Source organism: Brachyistius frenatus, unplaced genomic scaffold (genome assembly GCF_029030835.1).
Source record: "Brachyistius frenatus isolate BFR_SWC_R1_liver_20210118 unplaced genomic scaffold, ASM2903083v1 Contig_281, whole genome shotgun sequence".
In the NCBI taxonomy this organism is placed as follows: Eukaryota; Metazoa; Chordata; class Actinopteri; family Embiotocidae; genus Brachyistius; species Brachyistius frenatus.
In genome coordinates, this window is record NW_027210880.1 from 276,889 (window position 1) to 297,748 (window position 20,860).

A 20,860-nucleotide genomic window follows, 5' to 3' on the forward strand; every position below is an offset into this window, starting at 1 on the left:
TGTGTGTGTGATCTTTACTTTCTCTGATATCTTTACTTCAGTTTTGCTGAACACTACACTACAATAAAAAAAAGACATCTGGCCATCTGTATTTTGGACTTGGTTTAGGACTAATTTTGGACTTGGTTTAGGACTAATTTTTAACTTGGTTTAAACTTGTTTCACTCCTGTTTCAGATGTGGTTATGTACTATTTTTAGACAGACTTTGGATTAATTTTAAACTGGTTTTGGACTGATTTTCGACTTGGTTTAAACTGGTTCCAGACTTTGTAAATGGTGTGAATGTGTGACACTGATCTTGGGTGTCTACGTTGAGACTGTGCTGACTGTATAGATCATCTTTGTGTCGGGTACGTCCTGTCGGGTCAGTCTCCAGAGAGGTTCGCCTCGTCCAGCCGACAGCAGCTCCGCCCCTGCGTCTCCTGGATGGTTGTCGCTCAGGTCCAGGTCTCTCAGGTGAGACGGGTTGAAACTCAGAGACCAGAGACGCACAGCCTCCCTCTGAAATCAGACAAACCTGCAGACACACACACACACACACACACACATCTTGACAGCAGCGGTCTCATGTTTGGACACGCTGACTGTTGGACAGGACGTATACAGGTGTGCCGCTGCCCTCTGGTGGCGAAACTGTGCAGGTGCTCTTATCGAGGACATGGAGTGGGGTGATTATTAGTAAAGCGGTACTGACTGGACCTGGCAGCATACAGGTGGTGAGAGTCGTCTGATGAACTGTGAGTATATTTCTGATGGGCTGTCTTCAACTGAGCATTAATCAGTCCCTCCAGAATTTATTTTGATCAAAAAAATTTGATTTTGGGGCATCTTTGTTGTAATTTGTGGAGTTTTAAGTCAGTCAGAAAAAAACAAAAACAATCTGAACTTTCTTTACGCTTGTACATGGTAGTCTGCTGAATAGATGATTCAAGCTTTACAGGAGAGCCTCCAGTCTGCAGTGTGGACTCTCCAGCCCAGCAGACAGCAGATTCACTCTTTGGACGTTGTCCCTCATGTCCAGCTCTCTCAGAGTGGACGACATGCAGCTGAGGACTGAAGACAGAGCTGCACAGCTTCTCTCTGACTGGTTACAACTACTCAATCTGCAGGAGAGTTGGAGGAAAACACTGTGATACTGATTCTACTATTTGAAACGTGTTGCTGTCATCAAATTTAAAATGAGTATATATTTATCATTAAACAATAAAATGTCTCAGTTTTAACATTTCATATGTTGTCTTTGGTTTATTTTTAATTAAATATGAGTTTATATAATTTAAAAACCATCAGACTCTGTTTTTATTTACCTTTTGCAGTAGTGTCACTACTGTTTTAGAAACAGATGACGTAATAATGTAATATCTGTGATTATTATGAAGCACCACAGATGGGAGGTTAATGTAACCCATATAGGACTGAGTAGTAGAAGTAGACTGCTAGTTATGGTAAGTTAACAGTAAGTTGTAGAAGTTACAGTGGAAGACTGAAGAAGTTAGAGACAGTTTTGTGGTTCTTAGTAGGGAAACTAGTTAGTAGTCATCAGTAGTAGTGGTGGCAGTTAGTAGCCGGAAAGTTGTAGTAGTGGTAGTTAGTACTCAGTAGCAGTAGTTAGTAGTAAAGATAGTTAGTAGTCAGTCAGTAGTCATAGTGATAGTTAGAAGTCGTTCAGTAGAAGCAGTTAGTAGTCAGTCAGTAGTAGTAGTGGTAGTTAGTAGTCAGTTCGTAGTAGTAATGGTAGTTAGTAGTAAAACTAGTTCATAGTCAGTTAGTGGTGGGTAAGTAGTAGTAGTGGTAGTTAATAGTCAGTCAGTAGTAGTAGTGGTGGTAGTTCGTAGTCAGTCAGTAATAGCGGTGGTAGTTAGTACTGTAGTGACTGACTGTATGATGTCATACTGGATCAAATGGAAATAGCAGCTATCATTATTATTATTATTATTGTTATTATTATTGTTGTTAAATGGTAATAACACGTGACTCTGCGGTCCTTCGGGTCTGACGTCACCCCCTCCCTCCCCCCGCACCGTCTGCGCTCTCTGAATCCAACATGGAGTGAGGAGGAGATGGGGCTCGTCCGGGGCCATCCTCACCGACACCAGCGCACCGTCTTCGGTCACCGCGTTTCAGCCCGGTCCGGCGGCGGAGAGGAGGTGGAGGAGGCGGCGGGGGAGGAGGACGAAGAGGAAGAGTAAATATATATATATATATATATATATTTTTAAAAAAAGGCGTAGGAGGAGGAGAAGATCGGAGGCGCCTCTTCTGATGCGCTCCGGTAACTGAGGAGTGAACGGAGGAGGATCCGGGAATACAAAACACACACCGGGATTAAAGAACCGAGCGAGGGGCGGGAGAGAACCGGAGCCGCCGCCGTGTCTGCCGCCGAAGGGCGCGGAAACATGAGGACACCGCACCGCGCTACCGCGGCGGGAGCTCGTTATTACCGGAGGTGAAACGGAAAAACATGAGCGAGGACACGCGCCCAGACGAGTGAGTACCCCCCACCCCGCCCTCCAACCCATGCACTCCATAATAATAACACCTCATCAGCGGTGCCGCTCAGGTTCGTGCAGCGTCACATGGACACGGTTTGATGCTGATCTGTTGTCATGGGCTCCAGTGATGGGGGGAGAGGGGTCTCTTTCTCTCCCTCCTCCTCATCCCTCTGAGAGCCTTCAGGGAGGAAGAAGAGGTTGGTTGAGGTCGGAGAGATTTCAGAGGAAGGTGTGTGACGTCACTCAGACAGGAGGTGAGGACAGTGAGACAGACAGGAAGTCCTGCAAGTTTGTCCACAGGTGGGTCAACACCTTCCTCACATGACCCGACACTGACAAACATCATCAGGTGACATGTCTGCAGGTCGTTCATCCGTGTCTCCTTCTAAGGGGGTCCGTCTCTTTGTCTTCTGTTTATCTCATTGTCTTCAGGTGTATTTGTATCTTTGTCCTCAGGTGTGTTCGTCTCTTTGTCTTCAGGTGTGTTTGTGTCTTTGTCTTCAAGTGTGTTTGTCTCTTTGTCTTCAGGTGTGTTCGTGTCTTTGTCTTCAGGTGTGTTCGTCTCTTTGCCTTCAGGTGTGTTCGTCTCTTTGTCTTCAAGTGTGTTCGTGTCTTTGTCCTCAGGTGTGTTCGTCTCTTTGTCTTCAGGTGTGTTTGTGTCTTTGTCTTCAGGTGGGTTCGTCTCTTTGTCTTCAGGTGTATTCGTCTCTTTGTCTCCAGGTGTGTTCGTTTCTTTGTCTCCAGGTGTGTTCGTCTCTTTGTCCTCAAATGTGTTCGTCTCTTTGTCCTCAGGTGTGTTCGTCTCTTTGTCTTCAGGTGTGTTTGTCTCTTTGTCTTCGTGTGTTCGTGTCTTTGTCCTCAGGTGTGTTCGTCTCTTTGTCTTCAGGTGTGTCCGTCTCTTTGTCTCCAGGTGTGTCCGTCTCTTTGTCTCCAGGTGTGTTCATCTCTTTGTCATCAGGTGTGTCTCTTAAAGTCCGTCGTCATCGCGGATGTCCAACGACACTTCGGAAAATGTGTAAAAATCAACCTTTAAAACTTCAACCATCTATCGTCATCGGGGACAAACGGAGCACGCTCAGCACTTCCTGTAGTTCTAGGAGTGTGAATCTGGGTCGTCATTGGATGGTGGGGGACTGAAACTTCCTGCTCGTCTCCACACATGGTTCTGTGTGTGTGTGTTTATTGATTGAGCGAACGGATGCCACCGAACCAGCCAACAGAGACCCGTTAATACTCAATGACAATGAGTGAATAAAGGTCAGCAGGCAGCACTGTCCCTGATAGCAGTGTGCCCCCCCCCCCCCAGACACACAGGACAATATTGATTTTACATCAGAGCTGACCTCCATCTGAGTGGTGGGGTGCAGGAGGGGGTGTTGGACGGGGTGTTGGACAAAGTGTTGGATGGGTGTTGGACAAAGTGTTGGACGGGTTGTTGGTTGGGTGTTGGACAAAGTGTTGGACGGGTTGTTGGTTGGGTGTTGGACAAAGTGTTGGACGGGTTGTTGGATGGGCGTTGGACGGGTTGTTGGATGGGTATATGTCGCGTGACATCACGGTGGTGTGGTGTTCAGGGCCTCTGCTTGACGGTGACTCTGGTGCAGGAACAGATCCGGTGGGTGTTGAGTTCATCCTGAACAGGAAGCTCAGAGCTGCTGTCGGTCTGAAGGCTGAACTCTGGTACAGTTTGTGTAAGTCGGTGTTTCGGGTCAAGTTCCCTCCGTTTACAGAAGCCTGTTGGTCTGAAAGCAGAGAAAGCTTCGGTCATGTTGGACTTCAGAATACGAACCTGAAGGCGGCGCGTCTTCCTGCGATAGAAAAGGTTTGTGTTGGACTGGGGGTCGACCGATGATAGGACAGACCGGCAGACGAGGGGACGGACGGGTCCAACGTGTCTCTGTGTGTGCGAACACGGCGACGGAGCAGCAACACCAAATTAAATGTTTCATCGGACGTATCCGTCGTTACAGAGGTGAAGGTGTCACCGTCTGCAAATGGAGGATCTGTGCACAACCGAACTGTGTGTGTGTGTGTGTGTGTGTGTGTGTGTGTGTGTGTGTGTGTGTGTGTGTGTGTGTGTTACTGCACACTGACGGCAAAAGCAGTGATGACTCATGCTCTACACACACACACACACACACACACACACACACACACACACACACACACACACACACACACACACACACACCATCTGTTTGACAGGCAGGCTGAATCACACAGCAGAGGGGAGCAGTGTGTGTGTGTGTGTGTGTGTGTGTGTGTGTGTGTGTGTGTGTGTGTGTGTGTGTGTGTGTGTGTGTGTGTGTGTGTGGCGTCGTCAGCTCGACAACTTGTCGTCAGCGGAGAACGTTGCCATGCGGTGACTGTGGATACAGGATGTAGGAGATGTCGGAGCGGAGAGGTTTTTAGTTTGAATCCCTGATCCTGGAGACGGAGTGTGTGTGTGTGTGTGTGTGTGTGTGAGAGTGTGTGTGTGTGTGTGTGTGTGTGTGTGTGTGTGAGTACAGGTGAGTAATGCTGTATTCAGTGATGAGCTCGCCGAGTCGCTGCAGAATCGAAGGAGGACGCGGTCGTCTGCAGGAGGCGTCGACACTGTTCAGACTGCCATCAGTTCTGCGCGTTCTGATTGGACGACAACTCCCACATGAGCGCGCTCGCTCAAGCACCGCTGCAACTATCTACAGTGTCCACTGAAGAGTTTTTTCCTGAGTACAGCATATTTTTTGAATTGTTTAATGCTTAACGAGGTGCTGAGTGTTTAGTTTGAGCTGAACGTTCGGCGATTTTTGTCTGCTCACCGAGACTTACGTTTTTTTTTTAACGCTTTCACTAATTGTTTCAGTCTAAATGAAGAGTTTCATCTAGACAACTGTGAGGTCAGCTAATATCAGGGAGCTGGACTCAACATGAGTTTACACGATCAGGGTTTGACTGTATAACAACGTGTCAGATCTGTGATTTGAAAGACTAAAGGAAACACAGTCTTCAGGCCATAGCAGCTAACTGATGCTAATTGATGCTACTAGATGCTCCGTCTGTCTCTGCAGTGACAGCTACATCGTGCGCGTCAAAGCGGTGGTGATGACCAGAGACGAGTCGAGCGGCGGCTGGTTGGCGCAGGACGGCTGCCTGAGCAGAGTGGGCGTGTGCAGGCTGCCGCCGTCCGAACTGCTGGGACGCAACACCTTCCTCATCCACGGAGAGAGACTCAAAGACAGGCAGGTGGGTCCTCAGCGCTGGTTTCTGAATCCTTTTCTGTTGGTCTGCGTCACGAAGCCTCATCAAACCACCTCCGCGTAAAGATCAACACCTTCTCATGTAAACACCACAGAACGGCTTCTCAAGTTAAACTGTCACGTCTGTTGTTAAATGTGTCGATTACTTAATTTATTAATGTACGGAAAAATACACGAGACAGTTAACGCAACGTCAACAAAAACAAAGACTTTTCAGTTTCACAGTGAAGTCACTGAAATGAGTTATAAAACTCTTATCGTTACATTTCCTGGTTTCCAAACGTTTCCTCTATAAGTGTAACAGATTTAAGGCTGACAGGTAAAAACCTCATAATTTCCTGAAGACAGTGTCCAATAATTTAAAACACAAACAAACAAATATTAAAACCTCCTGATGGCGTTTATACTTTTTATGAACTAGGGTTATTCACGTAACCAAGTTAAAAGTTTAATGGAAGTCAACTAAAGGTAAAAAGGTTTTAAAATGATTATGTAGCAGAACATGTCCACTTCTAGTCTCTCAGTTCTTCAGATCGATGAGAGTCAGGTTATAAGATCCTCAGTCCACTTCCTGTCCAGCAGGTTGTTGCTGACAGAAATGCTGAAGCTCAGTAAAAAGACATTATTATGTTTGAAAGAGGAGAACAGATCAACTGACGGTGATTATAGAAAGTATTGCAGGAGGAAAGATGGCAGTCAGGTGGTCATTATGGAGCCTCAGAGTTAGCAGGAAGGAGGTTGGGGTGGATGAATAGGTCAACAAAACATTTATGTTTCCTGTTTCAAAGTGATAACTAATGTTTTTTTGTCGTTGATTGGTTGATGAATCAGTGACAGAACAATAATTAGCTGTATTGTTAATATAATCATCATTTAAGTTCACTGTCCAGGCCAAAGGAGTGACAGAGATTTGCAGGTTTTAGCATCTCCATAAAGATCTGAATATTTGTGGACTTTTAAAGATGTTCGGCAACAAGTTATTTGAAAGCAGATTAATTAATAGATTATTAGATAATGATAATAATCGTCATTTGGACCTCTAATAAACTCTTTACTATTGTAACCATGGCGATGACGGTCCTCTGAACTTAATGAGAAACAGATTTTACCCCAAATCTCTCTCTGAACTAGAAACTGACAAAGAAACGTTTTCAACAAGTCTCCAGAGACGACGACACCCGAGCTCGTCTCATCTGGTTCGTCCCGTGTTTTTTTTTTTTATCATCAGGTGATCCTGGAGTGTTTTTTAAAAAAGGATCTGGTCTACACAAAGGCCACGCCCACTTTCCACCACTGGAAGGTGGACAACAGGAAGTGCGGCCTGACGTTTCAGAGCCCGTCGGACGCCCGAGCCTTCGACCGCGGGGTGAGGAAGGCTCTGGAGGACCTGACAGAAGGTACGCACAGGACACCTCACCTGTCCGCTCCACCTGTACTGATGATGTAATGTACTGTAGTAGATCAGGGTTCACACTGCTGGGCTCAGTGTAGCTTCAATAAAAGATCCAATTGCAGTCCAGCACACAGACTGTATATAAAAGTGTTCGTAGTTTCAGGGTCTGAAAAATGAGGCCGATGCAGAAGTGTCTTAAGCTGCAATACCACCGAGTGCCACTAGAGGTTGGCTCCAAAAAGTCTCCGGCTCCACAGACTCCCATTCAACTTCTCTCATGAAATAAGTCAATTAATTTTTTCCACCAGTTATCTCAGTGTTATTAGCTAAAGTCGCTCCTTCTTATTAGTTTTCTGGCGGTCCATCTGAAAATAATCCCGTCATTAATTAGAAAATAAGCTTCAAAAAGAATGTTTTTGGGGCGTTTCTGTTTGATTGACAGGCCCGTGGTGCAGCCAGGTTACAGCTATCGGCGGGCGGGACGTAGTATCGTCGGGTTTCCAATCAGATCAGTCAGATCCACCGCCCGCTCCTCCCCCAGCTCGTCCAAATATGGTCACTTCCTGCTCCAAACTGCTCTGAACTAGCAAGATGGTGAAGGACAAAATCTGAACTGGAGGCTTCATAACGTTCACAAACCAACGGATGACCTCACTGCTGGTTGATACTTGGTCCAGCACAACAATGTAGACCACGTGAAGCAGCAGGAGCCTCTAAGAATTCACAGTCCAGATGTCCAACACTTTTCTCAAAGAGTCGCCCATGAATTAACCTTTCAGCTTGGTTACTGTTGCTAACGGCAACACTGCGATGTAAAAACACTCCGTTACAGGTCAAAGTTGTTACGAGGTCGTTACTGCAGAACAGCCGCTTCAGAACATGACCTTACAGCCAGAGTGATCAATAAGGTCATCAGATCATCACATCTGTAGTTCACCTTCTTCAAATCAGTTCTTAGGATGTATTTTGATCAAATGGCTGTTAGTAAGTTAATCTGATGTTATAATCTGTTTGTATTTGTGTGTTTAGATTGTTGTTGTTATTATTATAATTATTACTATATATGCAGTGCGGGTGATGTAACAGTAGCATGACTGGACTCATGAGCCTGAACCAGTTCCCAGGGTCTCTGGTCGTTGCCATGGTTACGGCTGCAGCAGACTCGCCGCTGAAGTTTTTTCCGAATAAAATGACTAAGTTTGTTCTCCGTGACCCGCAGGCTCGACCACGTCGTCATCGACGCTGCAGAACGAGGCGGAGCTCGGCGATGACGACGTCTTCACGGTGAGATGTTTGTAATTGTGTCTCCTCAGAAACCCTGGGACTGCTGGAGTGAAGCCTCCTCTACTCTACAGGCAGATGTCCCAGCATTCATTTAGGTTTTACAGCCATGCATCAGCGTCCTCCAAAATATTCCTGAACAGAAATGACGTGTGTCTGCAGCAGAGTTTTAGAGCCTGATAACGAGGACCTTCAGAGTCCTCACAAAGGCAGAGGGACAAACGTGGGCGTGTGTGTTTGGAAGGGTGTCAGACGGGAAGTGTTGAGGACGGGCGGGTCGCGTTTCCTGTTTGGGGTTGTCACAACACACAAATCATTTAAAACATTCCCACACCGGTCGGATGTCACCGGGATGATACCAGTCTGATGTGTTTCTGAAGTCTGCTGAGGATCAATAAAACCCCAAAACATGTACGTGACCTCTATCAACACTAGCGAGTTTGTATGTCCTAGCGAGCCACGCTGATGTGCTTTTTTTTTTTTTGCTCAGTTTTACCAACGCAATCGTTGGTAAATCCTCGAGGTGTTACCGACCCCACGTGAGGTTAAATCCTGGGACTCCTTTCCGACGAGAAACTCAAACAAGTCCAGCTGCCTTTGGATAACACGTCTTCAAACACCCTGCCTGCAGTCTTTATGCTAAGCTCAGCTAAACAAACAGGTGTGTGGGCGGCGTGTGGCAACGGAGAACCTCTGTGTCCTTGCTCACATGAACTCGGCGCATTTAAAGAGTCTCTCGTGATGGTCCCTCTATTCTTGGTCCGATGGGACCGTCACGTCCGTTGCCTTATCACTCGAAGTTTTCCGTTCTCAAAGAAAACAGCGTCTGGTTTCCGCAGGACGTCCGGAAGAGTCGGCGATCTGTCACTGAGCCACCTGTTTACAGAGCTGGCCTGGAACATGGCCGAACCGCCTCGCGTCCGTCCTGGATCCCTCAGGAGGAGGAAGAGGAGGAGGAAGAGGGATGAGGAGGACGGTTGTTTTCAGGAAGGAACTCGACTGTGAGGAGGGAACGATGGGAACGTAGATCAACATCAGCGAATAAAAAGCTCCCTGTCATGATGAAGTGCTTCCGCTCTCCTCTGGACAACAGCAGCAGTTCTGTTACTTTTGAGGTCGTCCAAATGTGTTGGCTATTGAATGTTTTTACCCATAATCCCTCTGTCTGACCCTTTGATCCCGTGCAGGCAGACCTGGGTTCACTTCTATCTCTTCTTCCTTCAGACCGCCACCGACAGCTCGTCCAACTCATCCCAGAAGAGAGAGCCGGCGATGCACGCGCTGGCTCCGCACAGCTTCTGCGAGGCCCGCCGGCACCACTGCATCCTGGGACATTTCTACGAGCAGCACCGGCCCTCTGATCACTACTTCCTGGAGCAGGCGAGTAGTCACAGCGAGAACTTCCTGCTGTTTGACTTAAGCACTAATTTGGTTGAGATTGTAAATACGAAAAAGCAGAAACTGAACGTTACGTACTCTCCCGCAGAGCCCGGCTGGCTTTGGCGGTCGTTCCAGAGTTACGTATTTAAACTTTAAAGTTTCCGTCTCTCTGGTGTCTCTGCAGGCGGTGCACATGTTTCCTCGCCACGTCAGCTTCCAGGTGGAGGAGAAGGAGATTGTGCGCATCAACCCCCGCGAGCGAACATGGCTCACCGGCTACGGGGACTACCACGACGCCAACTCCACACGGAACAAACTCACGCAGCCGCACAACCTGGATGCTTACGTTCACTTCAACAAGAGCGAGCCGCCCAAACATGACTACACCTACCCGTACCCGCTGAGCTGCGACGTGCAGCGGGGTTGCGACGTGCAGCGGGTCTGCGACGGTAAACCCGGCTGCCTGGAGCTGGGCGGCGGCCACAGGGCGGTGGTGACGGTGCAGCCGCGAGCCCTGCAGCTCAAAGGCAAACGGCGGAAGGAGGACGGGGAGCGTTCGCGCTGCATTTACTGTCAGGACATGTTCAACCACGAGGACAACGGGCGCGGGCGCTGCCAGGAAGCTCCCGACCCCATTCAGACCTGCATCCGGCGGGTCAGCTTCATGTGGTGCGCAGACAGCCTGCTGTACCACTGCATGTCGGACCCGGAGGGGGATTACTCCGACCCGTGCTCCTGCGACACCAGCGACGAGCGCTTCTGCCTGCGCTGGACGGCGCTGGTGGGTCTGTCGCTGCTGGCGCCCTGTATGTGCTGCTACGCCCCCCTCAGGGCGTGCTACCGCTGCGGCGTGGCCTGCCACTGCTGCGGTGGGAAGCACAAAGCCGTGGGCTGAGGTGTTGCGGGTCCCAACCCTCCCCCACAAGGACAGCAAGGACTCGCGGGGGGTGGGGGGTGGGGGGGAGGCGGGAAGACAGAGGCCGCTGTGATTTCTCTGTTGTAGTTTTTGTTGTCGTTGTTGTTTGTCTCCATTTCCAGAATAAGGGGAGGAGCTACAGATGGAAAAAAAAAAAAGTTCCCGGTTGTTTTTTGTGATGCTGAGGACCAAAAGGCTTCCACTGCTCAAGCAGAACTTTCATTTCATTCCCAGATTTTATATATATATATATATATATGTATATGTATATATATTATTTAATAAGTTTTACAGCTGAAAGTGTTTTTTTCCAGCGTTGTGTGCGGTCAGTATGAATGTCGTTATGTTTGTAGCACTCACTGACAAACTGCTCAACATTCAACAACAACTGAAGACATTTTAAGATCTTTTCACCCTGAAGGATTAGTTTAACATTTCTATAAAATGGGTGTTTTCGCCTAAAAGTGAAACTGTAATCAGTGTTGTGAGGAGTGGTTAGCCTACGGGTTTTATTGATTGTGAGCTCACCTGAATCGTCTACACGCCGCCCGTCGTCGTTTTTCTCATTTTACTAGTCTGAAAGCTGCTCTGCGTCTCCGCCCTCCTTACTGGACCCGATAAACCAGTAAGACGACCAGTTTAAAGCTAAAACTAGTGAAGCAGCAGCGCGTACGTGGAAACTAAACCTCCGAGTTCGTCGCTGCACACAAATGATTTATTGCGGAAGATGCGGGATTTACCGATTCATTTTCTCTGATTTCACGTTCAGTCAAATTGAATTCTGAGAATCTCTTTAAAGTCTTCAAAACGATAGCGTCGATTCTGGTTTTAAGAATCTAAGACATCTGAAACTTTTCAATTCAGTTGAGTGACCTTATAAAGTAATTATTTAACGTAGTCGCAGTGTGGTTCAGCATTTTAAAATCCCCCCTTCGATGCCTTAATAAACATAAATGTGACTGCCATAAAGAGGACGGAGAATCCGAGTTCCCTGAAAACAACAAAATAAATGCCGCCTTGGGGTTAAAACTCAAGAAGACATACTCACCGTGTGGGCGGCGTTCAGGTGGTTCCGTCACGACAACACAGTTGCTAAGCAACATGGACGGCCGTCTAGAAGCCGCAGAGGTTAGCAGTATAGCGAGCGAGCAGGCGGGCGACGTAACGCGGGACACGCAAAGGCAGAATGACGGAGAGGCGGAACGTCAACGTTTTCCTCGGGCGTGTTGTTGGAAGTTGTGACGAAAAACTAAACACGACTAAAATTACAATATATTTCGCAACGACGAAGTGACTTCCACGGCCTCCGTTGTTTCCGTAGACGTCGGCAAACACGTCACGACTTGCGAACTCGGCGATCAACGGAAATTTAGAGTTCCGACGTCTTGAATTCCACAAGAGGGCGCCGTTCACGTGGACTCTTCTCTCGTATACAGGACGCCCTTTGAACACAGCAATATTTCTTGCCTCCATCAAACCTCAGAGTTTAGTTAAAACTTCCTGAATACATACAGCGCAGTTTTTATATTTTTTTTTTGGTCATTTCTTTGCATCACAAAATCAGCTGGAATTCATTCACAGGGAACATTTAAGTTCGAGTTCACGTTTCTCTGTGCCGTTATCGTGTCGTGCAGATTCAGTTAAATCAACGTGCAGGCTTCATGTTGACTGTGATGGATTAAAATTGATCGCTGCGGGATTTAGCCGCCGTCGTTCAGCTGCGGGACGGTGACGTCGTCTGAAAAACTTGTGGAGGATTGAGATGAAAAACGGGACTCAGCGAAACGAGAAAACGAATGACACTCCCGTCAGCCTCGGACGGACTTTGTGTTCACGGCTAATTAGCAAATGTTAGCAGGCTAACACGCTAAACGACAAAAGCTCCCTGACAAGGAAGAAGAAAATAAATCTGTTATGAGATTTGCTGATTTCAACCTAAAGAAAAACAACGTGATGGGATTAAAAACTAGCTACTACAAAACACAATCTGACATTAGAACCATTTTAATTGCTCGTAAACAGAACTTCCTGTTTTGCGATGTGAGATGGTAAAAGAGTTCAAACTCCACCTTTTAGCATGCCCGTGTTAGCATTAAACTCAAAGCCCACTAGTGCCTCCGCCTGGAGACTGTTATACATCCGACCTCGCAATATGAAATTCGGGCTAAGCTAACCGGTTTAAATAAATAAAGTTAATGATAATAAATATCAATAAATAAATACAAATGAAACCTACATTAATTCAAATACAATGTAAGAACTGACCTTGTTTGCAGTTTTAGGTTCCTGTCAGCAGTTTTTACAGACATCCGGAGGTCTGTGAGGGAAACGCAGTACCGCGAGTGACCACTGGGAGTGATGAGCAGCGCCGCATCAGCTCCCTGTTGCAATAGTTATAAAGTTGAACTTTGACCTTTGTCAAAGCCAAACCACTGCTTGAACTAAATGTTGCGGTAAATGTGGCAGTGAATGCAGGTTTAGTGAGCGCGATCTGCAGTGATAAAATGTTTTCCTGCTCAGATATCAGAGAGATGGACTTCGGTCATGTGACAACATCCGATCGGCTTGTATGTAATCTGCAGCACATGACATCAGTTCATTTAAAAAGAGCACCAGTCACCCAACGTCTTTCGGTTCCCTGCTCGTCCGGCTTCACGCCGCCGTTATCGTAGAGGCACGTCTCACGTTAACTGTATATCTACCTGTCTGGTGAGGAAGGACTGAAAGCTGTCTGTCTGCCTGTCTGTCTGTCTGTCTGTCGGCCGCAGCGTCTCTGCTCTCTTCAGCTGTTCAAGGAAAGTGCCTGAAGCCTCCTCTTCATCATGTCCTTATGTACATTTCACAGAATAATAACTGTGTCCCAAAAAAAAGAAGCAAAGGTTTATTTCATTAGTTTGTCTTTTTATATATGATTCACATTTCTACCAATGTAAAAAAAAACAAAAAACAGAATATATATATATATATATATATATATATATATATATATACATATATATATGTATATGTATCATGTGTATGATGTACATTTTCAGTTCTATTTTTTTATTGTTTCTAATGATGGATGTAAAAGAGACGAAGAGATGTATAAAAACAAACACATCATCTAGAAATTAAAGGAAACCACTTGCATAGTAACATTCACACTGTGTGTTTGTGTGTGTATGTGTGTGTGTGTGTGTGTGTGTGTGAGTGCTTGTATTCCTCACGTTGTGGGGACATAATTAAGACATCCTCCTGAGGACGTGACAAAGGTCAAAGGTGAGCCGGAGTGTGAACCTCGTAACCATGGAGACCACAGTGGGAATTCCTCAGCAGGGTCCATGGAAACGGTCCCACATTTTTGGCAGTTTGGCTGCTGCCTGAAGTTGGGTGAAAACAAGTGTATTTATTACTTTTGAAGAAAAGCCGTGTTTAGTTAGAGCCCAGAGTTAGTTAGTTAGTTTGAGCTCGACCTGCTGCCACTGCGACCCGATCCCGGATAAGTGGATGAAAATGAATGAATGGCTAGTTAGAGCTCAAGAGTATTTCACTTTTTTTTTTTTTATTGTAACAGAGTATTTCACAGTATTTTTATTTTTTAATTACTTTTACCGTCACGCAGTATTTCACAGTATTTTACTACTCATACTCCGAACACGTCCCTCCTCTGCGAGCACGAGCCGAGCGAACGCCCCGTCGTCACCGGACTACAGTTCCCATGACACCGCTCGCCTGGTATTTCCGGGTTGGTGGTCAGACAGCCATGTTTGATTCGATTATGCTGTTCTGGCTGCGACAACCAGTTTAGCCAGTTCCAGACAAACAACACACACAAAAAAAACACCCCCGTCTTTTCTCGACTTACGAGGCGGTTTGAGATTCTTCTGCGACGAAACTGCAGCAGCTTTCACAGCGACGACACTTCGCGACCTGTAGTCAACGATGAATCCCGAATAGTAAGTAGCTTCGTGTCGACGGCGTCCCGGCTGAGGAGCTAAACGAAGCTAAGCTAACGGCAGCTAGCCGGGCGGACCGGGCAGCCTTGTGTACAAAAAAAAAAAAAAAAAAAAATGAACGTCAGCTGCTTTTTGTCTTTCGGTGTCGGGGCAGCGAGGATGGACCGCCATCACACGACAGCGTTGGTAGTCAGCGCCGAACTCGGCCTGCTTTCGATGTTTTCCCGGTCAGCGCGGGGCTCCGGCCGAACCGACGGGCTTAATCTGCGCTAACGGCTAGCAGGCTAACAGGGCAAGCTACGTAGCGTCACCCGGACCGGACCGGAGACTCCCCCACCCCCTCCCCCCCGTTACCGACACGGGAGGCTCGGTTCGAGTGACATACGAACCGTTAGGGACGCAGTTCTGTCAGTTAACACGAACCGAACCGAACCGCGGGGCACTGATCCGGGCAGATTTCACCGTCATTGTCAAACAGGAAGTGTCCGTCTCCGCTGCTGATGTGGAGCCGGTTAGGTAACAACGATCAGTCCATCGATCAGTGATCAGGCAGGAAAACTCCCGCCACAACCTGCCGGAGCCTCAAACTGTGAAAACCCACGAACACGGAGCTCAGAAGACGGTCCAGCAGCTGGAGGGAGTAATCCGACTACTGTGAAGTAATCTGATTACACACCTGTTGTGGAGTGAACCTCTCGTTTACGTTTCATTGAGCTGACGCTTTTAATCTCGCTTTAATAAACGTACCAACCGTAACAGCTGTCAGCAAGATGTAATATCTGAAGTGAATGTGTTTTTATTGACGATGTGAGCAGCATGTTAATGAAGAACGCTGCTCATCGATCAAACTGATCGTATGATTCAGCAGGATATTGATCTGGAGAGTAAATACTCCTGTACAGTACCTCAGTACTTGAGTACATGTACTTAGTTACCGCAGGTTTAAAACCATGGAGAACTGTTAATCTGTGGTTTAATGTTGCAGTTTAATCTGTTGATTTATTTATGAGTTGATCAATCGTATTAATCAACGACTGTTTTGATGAATCAATAATCTGTCAAGACAGAAATCGTCCCTGAAATCCTCCTCCGACCTCATTCTCAGCTCCGATTCACTTCCTGTTTACTGCCGACATGTAAACAAACGACGAACGGGACTCCGTACCTGTACATGTTGGGAGGATCAATTGGTGTGATCAGTGTTCAGAGTGGTCTCTCTACGGCAGCCCGGAAGGGACAAACCAAACACCGGAGATTAAACTCCACCACTAGATGGCACTAAATCCTCCACACGGCTGCAGTCAGAGCTTCAACAGGTTTTTTCATAAGTCTTTCATTTTTCTATTTATTTTTTCGGTTTTGTTTGTACTTTCTGTCCATTTAATCTGTACATAATCTGGTGTTTGTGAACAGTCCAACGTGCTGCAGGAAATCTACCTGCACAGGAAGCGGACGAGGCAGGAAGTGTCTTGTCGGTGCTGACGGGACGATTCTGCCCCGTAGACGAGGAAGTCGAAACCGTTAAAACCGACAACACGCTAGTGATTGGTCCGATGTTCTCAATCTGGATTGATCAATCGATATCGGATTACTCAAGTGAAGATCGATTTGAATCGGGGAATATATTTTTGAAGCCCCCCCGCCTCCTCTTCTCATTTATGTCTCTGAATTTCCTGCGTGACGTTACCCGCCTGCTAGTTAGCTAAATTGTTAACCTCTGTGGATTGTAGACGTCATCCACGTTGCTGTTGCTTAGCAACGGTGTTCTCACGAGTCCCATTGAACGCAGCGTTCGTTCCTGCAGGTGGCGGTAAGAACACCGAAGGAGGAGGAGGAAGAGGATGATGTTTGAGTTTTAGACATGAAGAGTTCATTTCCAGCTGATTGATGATGTCATACTAATTGATGATGTCATACTGTCGTGTCCTCAGTGATTATTTATTCAAGCTGCTCCTGATCGGTGACTCTGGAGTTGGGAAGTCGTGTCTCCTCCTCCGGTTCGCAGTGAGTCTTTCAGCTCTGATATAACAGCTGTTTTCTCCCCGTCAGCACTGAGCCGCTGATAACACTTGTGTGTGTGTGTGTGTGTGTGTGTGTGTGTGTGTGTGTGATCCCAGGACGACACGTACACAGAGAGCTACATCAGCACCATCGGCGTGGACTTCAAGATCCGGACCATCGAGCTGGACGGGAAGACCATAAAGCTTCAGATCGTAAGGGGGCGGGGCCTGACGGGACAGGTAGGCCGCGCGTTGTGTGTCATGTGACTGACGCGCTGTGCTTTGCCTCCTCAGTGGGACACGGCCGGACAGGAGCGCTTCCGCACCATCACCTCCAGCTACTACAGAGGAGCTCACGGCATCATCGTGGTGTACGACGTGACGGATCAGGTGAGCGCTGCCGACGGCAAACATGTCCGACAGTCAGGACGTCTGCAGCCACGGTTCCTCAGGGTCACAGATAACCTTCAATAAATAAATGACTTTATTCATTGACGTAGAACCAACTGATCTGTTTTCTGCGTCTCTGGGTCTGACGTGTTCAGTACCACTGAGAGTCACTAGGGGCTTTTGGGGGTGGGGCTGTTTGATTGACAGGCCTGTGGTGCAGTCAGGTTTATGGTATAGGTGGGCAGGCCAGTCAGTCAGATCGACCGCTCGTCCAAATATGGTCACTTCCTGTTTCAAAAGAGGGGTTCCTCCGTCACACCACGGGTTCTCGGACACACCTCTGGTTCTCCGTCAAACTTGGGGTTCTCCGACAAACTCTGTGTTCTCTGACAAACCGCGGGTTCTCTGTTACACTGCGGGTCCTTCAACACAGCTCTGGTTCTCCGTCTCACCTGGGGTTCTCCGTCACACGGCGGGTTCTCCGACACACCTTAAGTTCTGCAGCAAACTGAGAACAGCATAGATGGTTCCTGCAGCCTACTGGTACTGACGCTCTCTCTGGTTCTGGTTCTCAGGAGTCCTTCAACAACGTCAAACAGTGGCTGCAGGAGATCGACCGCTACGCAAGTGAGAACGTCAACAAGCTGCTGGTGGGGAACAAGTGCGACCTGACAACCAAGAAGGTGGTGGACTACACTACAGCCAAGGTGAGAGAACACAGACATCAGACGAGGTTCTAACAGTCTGACATCACTCCGAGAAACTGTTGAGTCATAATCTGAGGTCAGCCAGCAGCTGCTTAACCAGCCAATCAGGCTGCAGCAGCAGGTTTACTGTTTCGATAAAGACAGTAATATAAATACACACACACACGGACGTTAAAGGGTTAAACTGTGTTGGACTCTGAGCTAACGGTGACTCAGCAGCCCGCCTTCTTCAAACTGCTGAGTCACTCTGAAGGTGTCTAATTCTCCTCCTTCCTCCAGGAGTTCGCTGACAACCTGGGCATCCCGTTCCTGGAGACCAGCGCCAAGAGCGCCACCAACGTGGAGCAGGCCTTCATGACCATGGCGGCCGAGATCAAGAAGAGGATGGGCCCCGGGGCCACGGCCGGCGCCTCCGAGAAGTCCAACGTCAAGATCCAGAGCAAGCCGGTGAACACCTCGTCCGGAGGCTGCTGCTGAGGTGAACGCCCCCCCCCTCCCCCGAGCTGAACCCCCGAGCCCACGACGTCTCAATGTTACCATGCTCCACAGGATGAGGACAGGAGGACTTTGAGTGGACGCTTTGTAATGTGTGTGCAGCTACAACACCCCCCGACCCCCCTTTTAAAGTCAGCAATAGGACGGTAAGCCCCTCCCCCTCAGAACGCCCCAAGCCGTCGCCCCGCCGACAGCGCGAAGTTAACAAAACACAAACGCGGCCGCTCCTCTCCATCCTGTTTGATAACGAGTCACCTTTCTTCATTTAGCCCCACCCCCCCGTCTCCTCACACACATGAATCGGGAAGCTCTTCGAATGAAGCACATGCTTAAAACTAGCAATCACGCATGTCAGCTGACCACACGCTGCTGACATCACCGCGTCTCCCCGGAAACCATGTGCCAGTGCCTTCGAGGCGGCAGATCCACTCGACGGCTCCGCCCATCCCCCCTCCCAAGCCCCACCCCCACTCCGTGTCGTGACTGTATGATAACATTCCTGTACACGCGTGTGTGTGTTCGGCTCTGCGTGCTCTGCTGGGTTCATCATACCATAAGCATGTGCTACATTGGGAGACGTGACGTTTTTCTCTGCTAACAGCACAACCACAGAAGAAGTGAAAGCAGCTGAGTCATCGATAAACTGTAAATATTTCTACATCCTGTAGGAGGCGGAGTCAGTGATCTATGGCTGCAGACGTGACATTTTTGTGGCACAATGTCGACTATTAAAACATGAAGGAGATCTTTGATAACTGCTGGTCCTGCTGCTGTTTTTATTCTTCATCATTTCAGGAAATAATTAATGTAATAATTAACACAATAATGATAACAATCTGTGCAGTATCTTCTCAATTTAGCAAATTTCAAGCAATTTTTCTGCAGAAAACAACATGAACAAAAGCTCTGCTGAAAGTATTACATCATAAAGTCTCCTTTCAAAATAAAACTGAATTTATTACCAACAATAAGTGTTTATTTCCAACCAGCGAGGCCCCGCACTCTCCTCTCAGCAGGAAGTGACGGGGTTTGTGGGAAATGTGGTCTTGTGATGGGAATGAGGAATATGTTGAATGTGTTTTCTCCACACTTCCAGCTGGAAGAGACTGAACTTTGTTTTAGTGTTGAATGAATGTGATTTAAAAAGCATTTAAAGCTCTTATTGTGACAGCAGATGTAGCCTTTGTTTTCTATACTAGTCACAGACTGTCTGTTCTGTAAAGCTATGTCACTTTTAGACACTTTTAATCACTTTGAGGTTCTCTAAGTTCAATGCAGAAAGAAAAACAGATTACAAGTCTAATATTTCTGGGATGTGCAGCAAGATTATTATCACAGGAAGTCAGCACATATTACTAGAATTTATTTTTTCATAATTTTTTTCCACAATGTTAAATTTTTCTAATTTCTGCAAAACTCACTTTAAACAAATCATTACAGTTAAAAAAAAAAAAAAAAAAAGTGCCACAAAATCAAACATTTCAGGTCAAAACAATCTTTAAAAACCTGTGAAGTCCTGGAGGGACTGACTGACCTCTGACCTCAGCACACTTTATCAGGCTGCGTTCACAGTCACTCTACACTGAACTGCAGTATGTTTGAGCCCAAAGTCACGTACGTTCGGTGAGTGTGAACGGACCCGGGCTCACTGCCATGACCGGGTCCAGAGTCTGTAAGGAAGGAGCGGGACAAAAATCAGGAAGTGAACCGCTGAGCATGTGACGTCAGCACACCGTGACTGTCATCAATAAAGGTACGTCCACTTCCTCTTTTCACAGGTAAGTGTGGCGAGTTTTTTCCTCATCTGTTCCTTAAAAACAAAAGCAGTAATGGGTCGGGAAACCCAAGAACCAGGGTGAAGTTACCCTCTAAAAGAACTGCGGTGCGCACGATTACGTGACGTACAAGGTTCGATCAAAAAGTCCAGACATTTGTGATTTCACCGCGGACCTGAAACTGGAGCACAGAAACATCAGATTTGCTGTCAAACTCTGGAAACGGTCGACAGAGACCCCTTGAAATGCTTCAGAAAGTCTGCGGCGATGAAGCGATGGGCCGGGGCGAAGTGTTCTGAGTAACTTTCACGTTTCAAGAGGGGGCGGAGCCTCACTGTCCAGGACCGGTCAGGAGACCCCAGGTGGGTTTTCTTTGACATTGGCGGGGTTGTGTCACCGTGAATTCGTCCCCCAGAGTTCGGACTGTCAACCCGGAGTTGTACTGGGACCTTCCGAGGCGTCTCGAGTGAAAACATTCGCTGCAGGCCACCTGAACCGTGTCGCCACGGCAACAGGGTTCTCCGACACGTTGAAAAAAAAAAAAAAAGAAGAAGAAAAGAAACGACGACACAAAGAATCTGAGGAGTCGCTTCCTGCGTCCTGCGTTCACTGTACTGCGTTTCACAGGAAACGGGCTGAACGGGACCTCTGGGTTCATTAAAGGTCTTCACGGTTTATTTGACTGTATTTATCTGAATTAATCAGAGGAGTCCGACCAGGTTCTGGTCATCTCACGCCGAGACGACTGTAACTCCCTCCTGGCAGGTCTACCTGCTAGTGCCATTCGTCCTCTTCAACCTCCCTAAATTCACTCACACTACTCCGCTGCTCCTCCTCCTCCTCCTAAATGGTG

General features: G+C 47.5%; 2 protein-coding genes across 4 annotated transcripts; both read left to right on the plus strand.

Moving 5' to 3' along the window:
- Positions 1 to 2,030: 2,030 nt before the first annotated feature.
- Positions 2,031 to 13,846, plus strand: spred2a (sprouty related EVH1 domain containing 2a). Of its 3 annotated transcripts, none has more exons than XM_069722048.1 (6): positions 2,031 to 2,488; positions 5,523 to 5,718; positions 6,961 to 7,129; positions 8,345 to 8,409; positions 9,631 to 9,786; positions 9,971 to 13,846. In XM_069722048.1, the coding sequence occupies exons 1-6, from the start codon at positions 2,463 to 2,465 to the stop codon at positions 10,679 to 10,681; spliced, it is 1,323 nt and encodes a 440-aa protein (XP_069578149.1). In that variant the 5' UTR covers positions 2,031 to 2,462; the 3' UTR covers positions 10,682 to 13,846. The 3 variants fall into 3 exon arrangements, with proteins under 3 accessions (XP_069578149.1, XP_069578150.1, XP_069578148.1); XM_069722049.1 differs by having other exon boundaries at positions 5,544 to 5,718; XM_069722047.1 differs by lacking the exon at positions 2,031 to 2,488 and adding an exon at positions 4,676 to 5,205 and having other exon boundaries at positions 5,544 to 5,718.
- A 703-nt stretch (positions 13,847 to 14,549) lies between these two features.
- LOC138634854 (ras-related protein ORAB-1) lies at positions 14,550 to 18,987 on the plus strand. Its single transcript, XM_069722041.1, has 6 exons — positions 14,550 to 14,640; positions 16,572 to 16,644; positions 16,758 to 16,853; positions 16,935 to 17,030; positions 17,606 to 17,737; positions 18,017 to 18,987. The coding sequence occupies exons 1-6, from the start codon at positions 14,627 to 14,629 to the stop codon at positions 18,212 to 18,214; spliced, it is 609 nt and encodes a 202-aa protein (XP_069578142.1). The 5' UTR covers positions 14,550 to 14,626; the 3' UTR covers positions 18,215 to 18,987.
- The last annotated feature ends 1,873 nt before the right edge of the window (positions 18,988 to 20,860 follow it).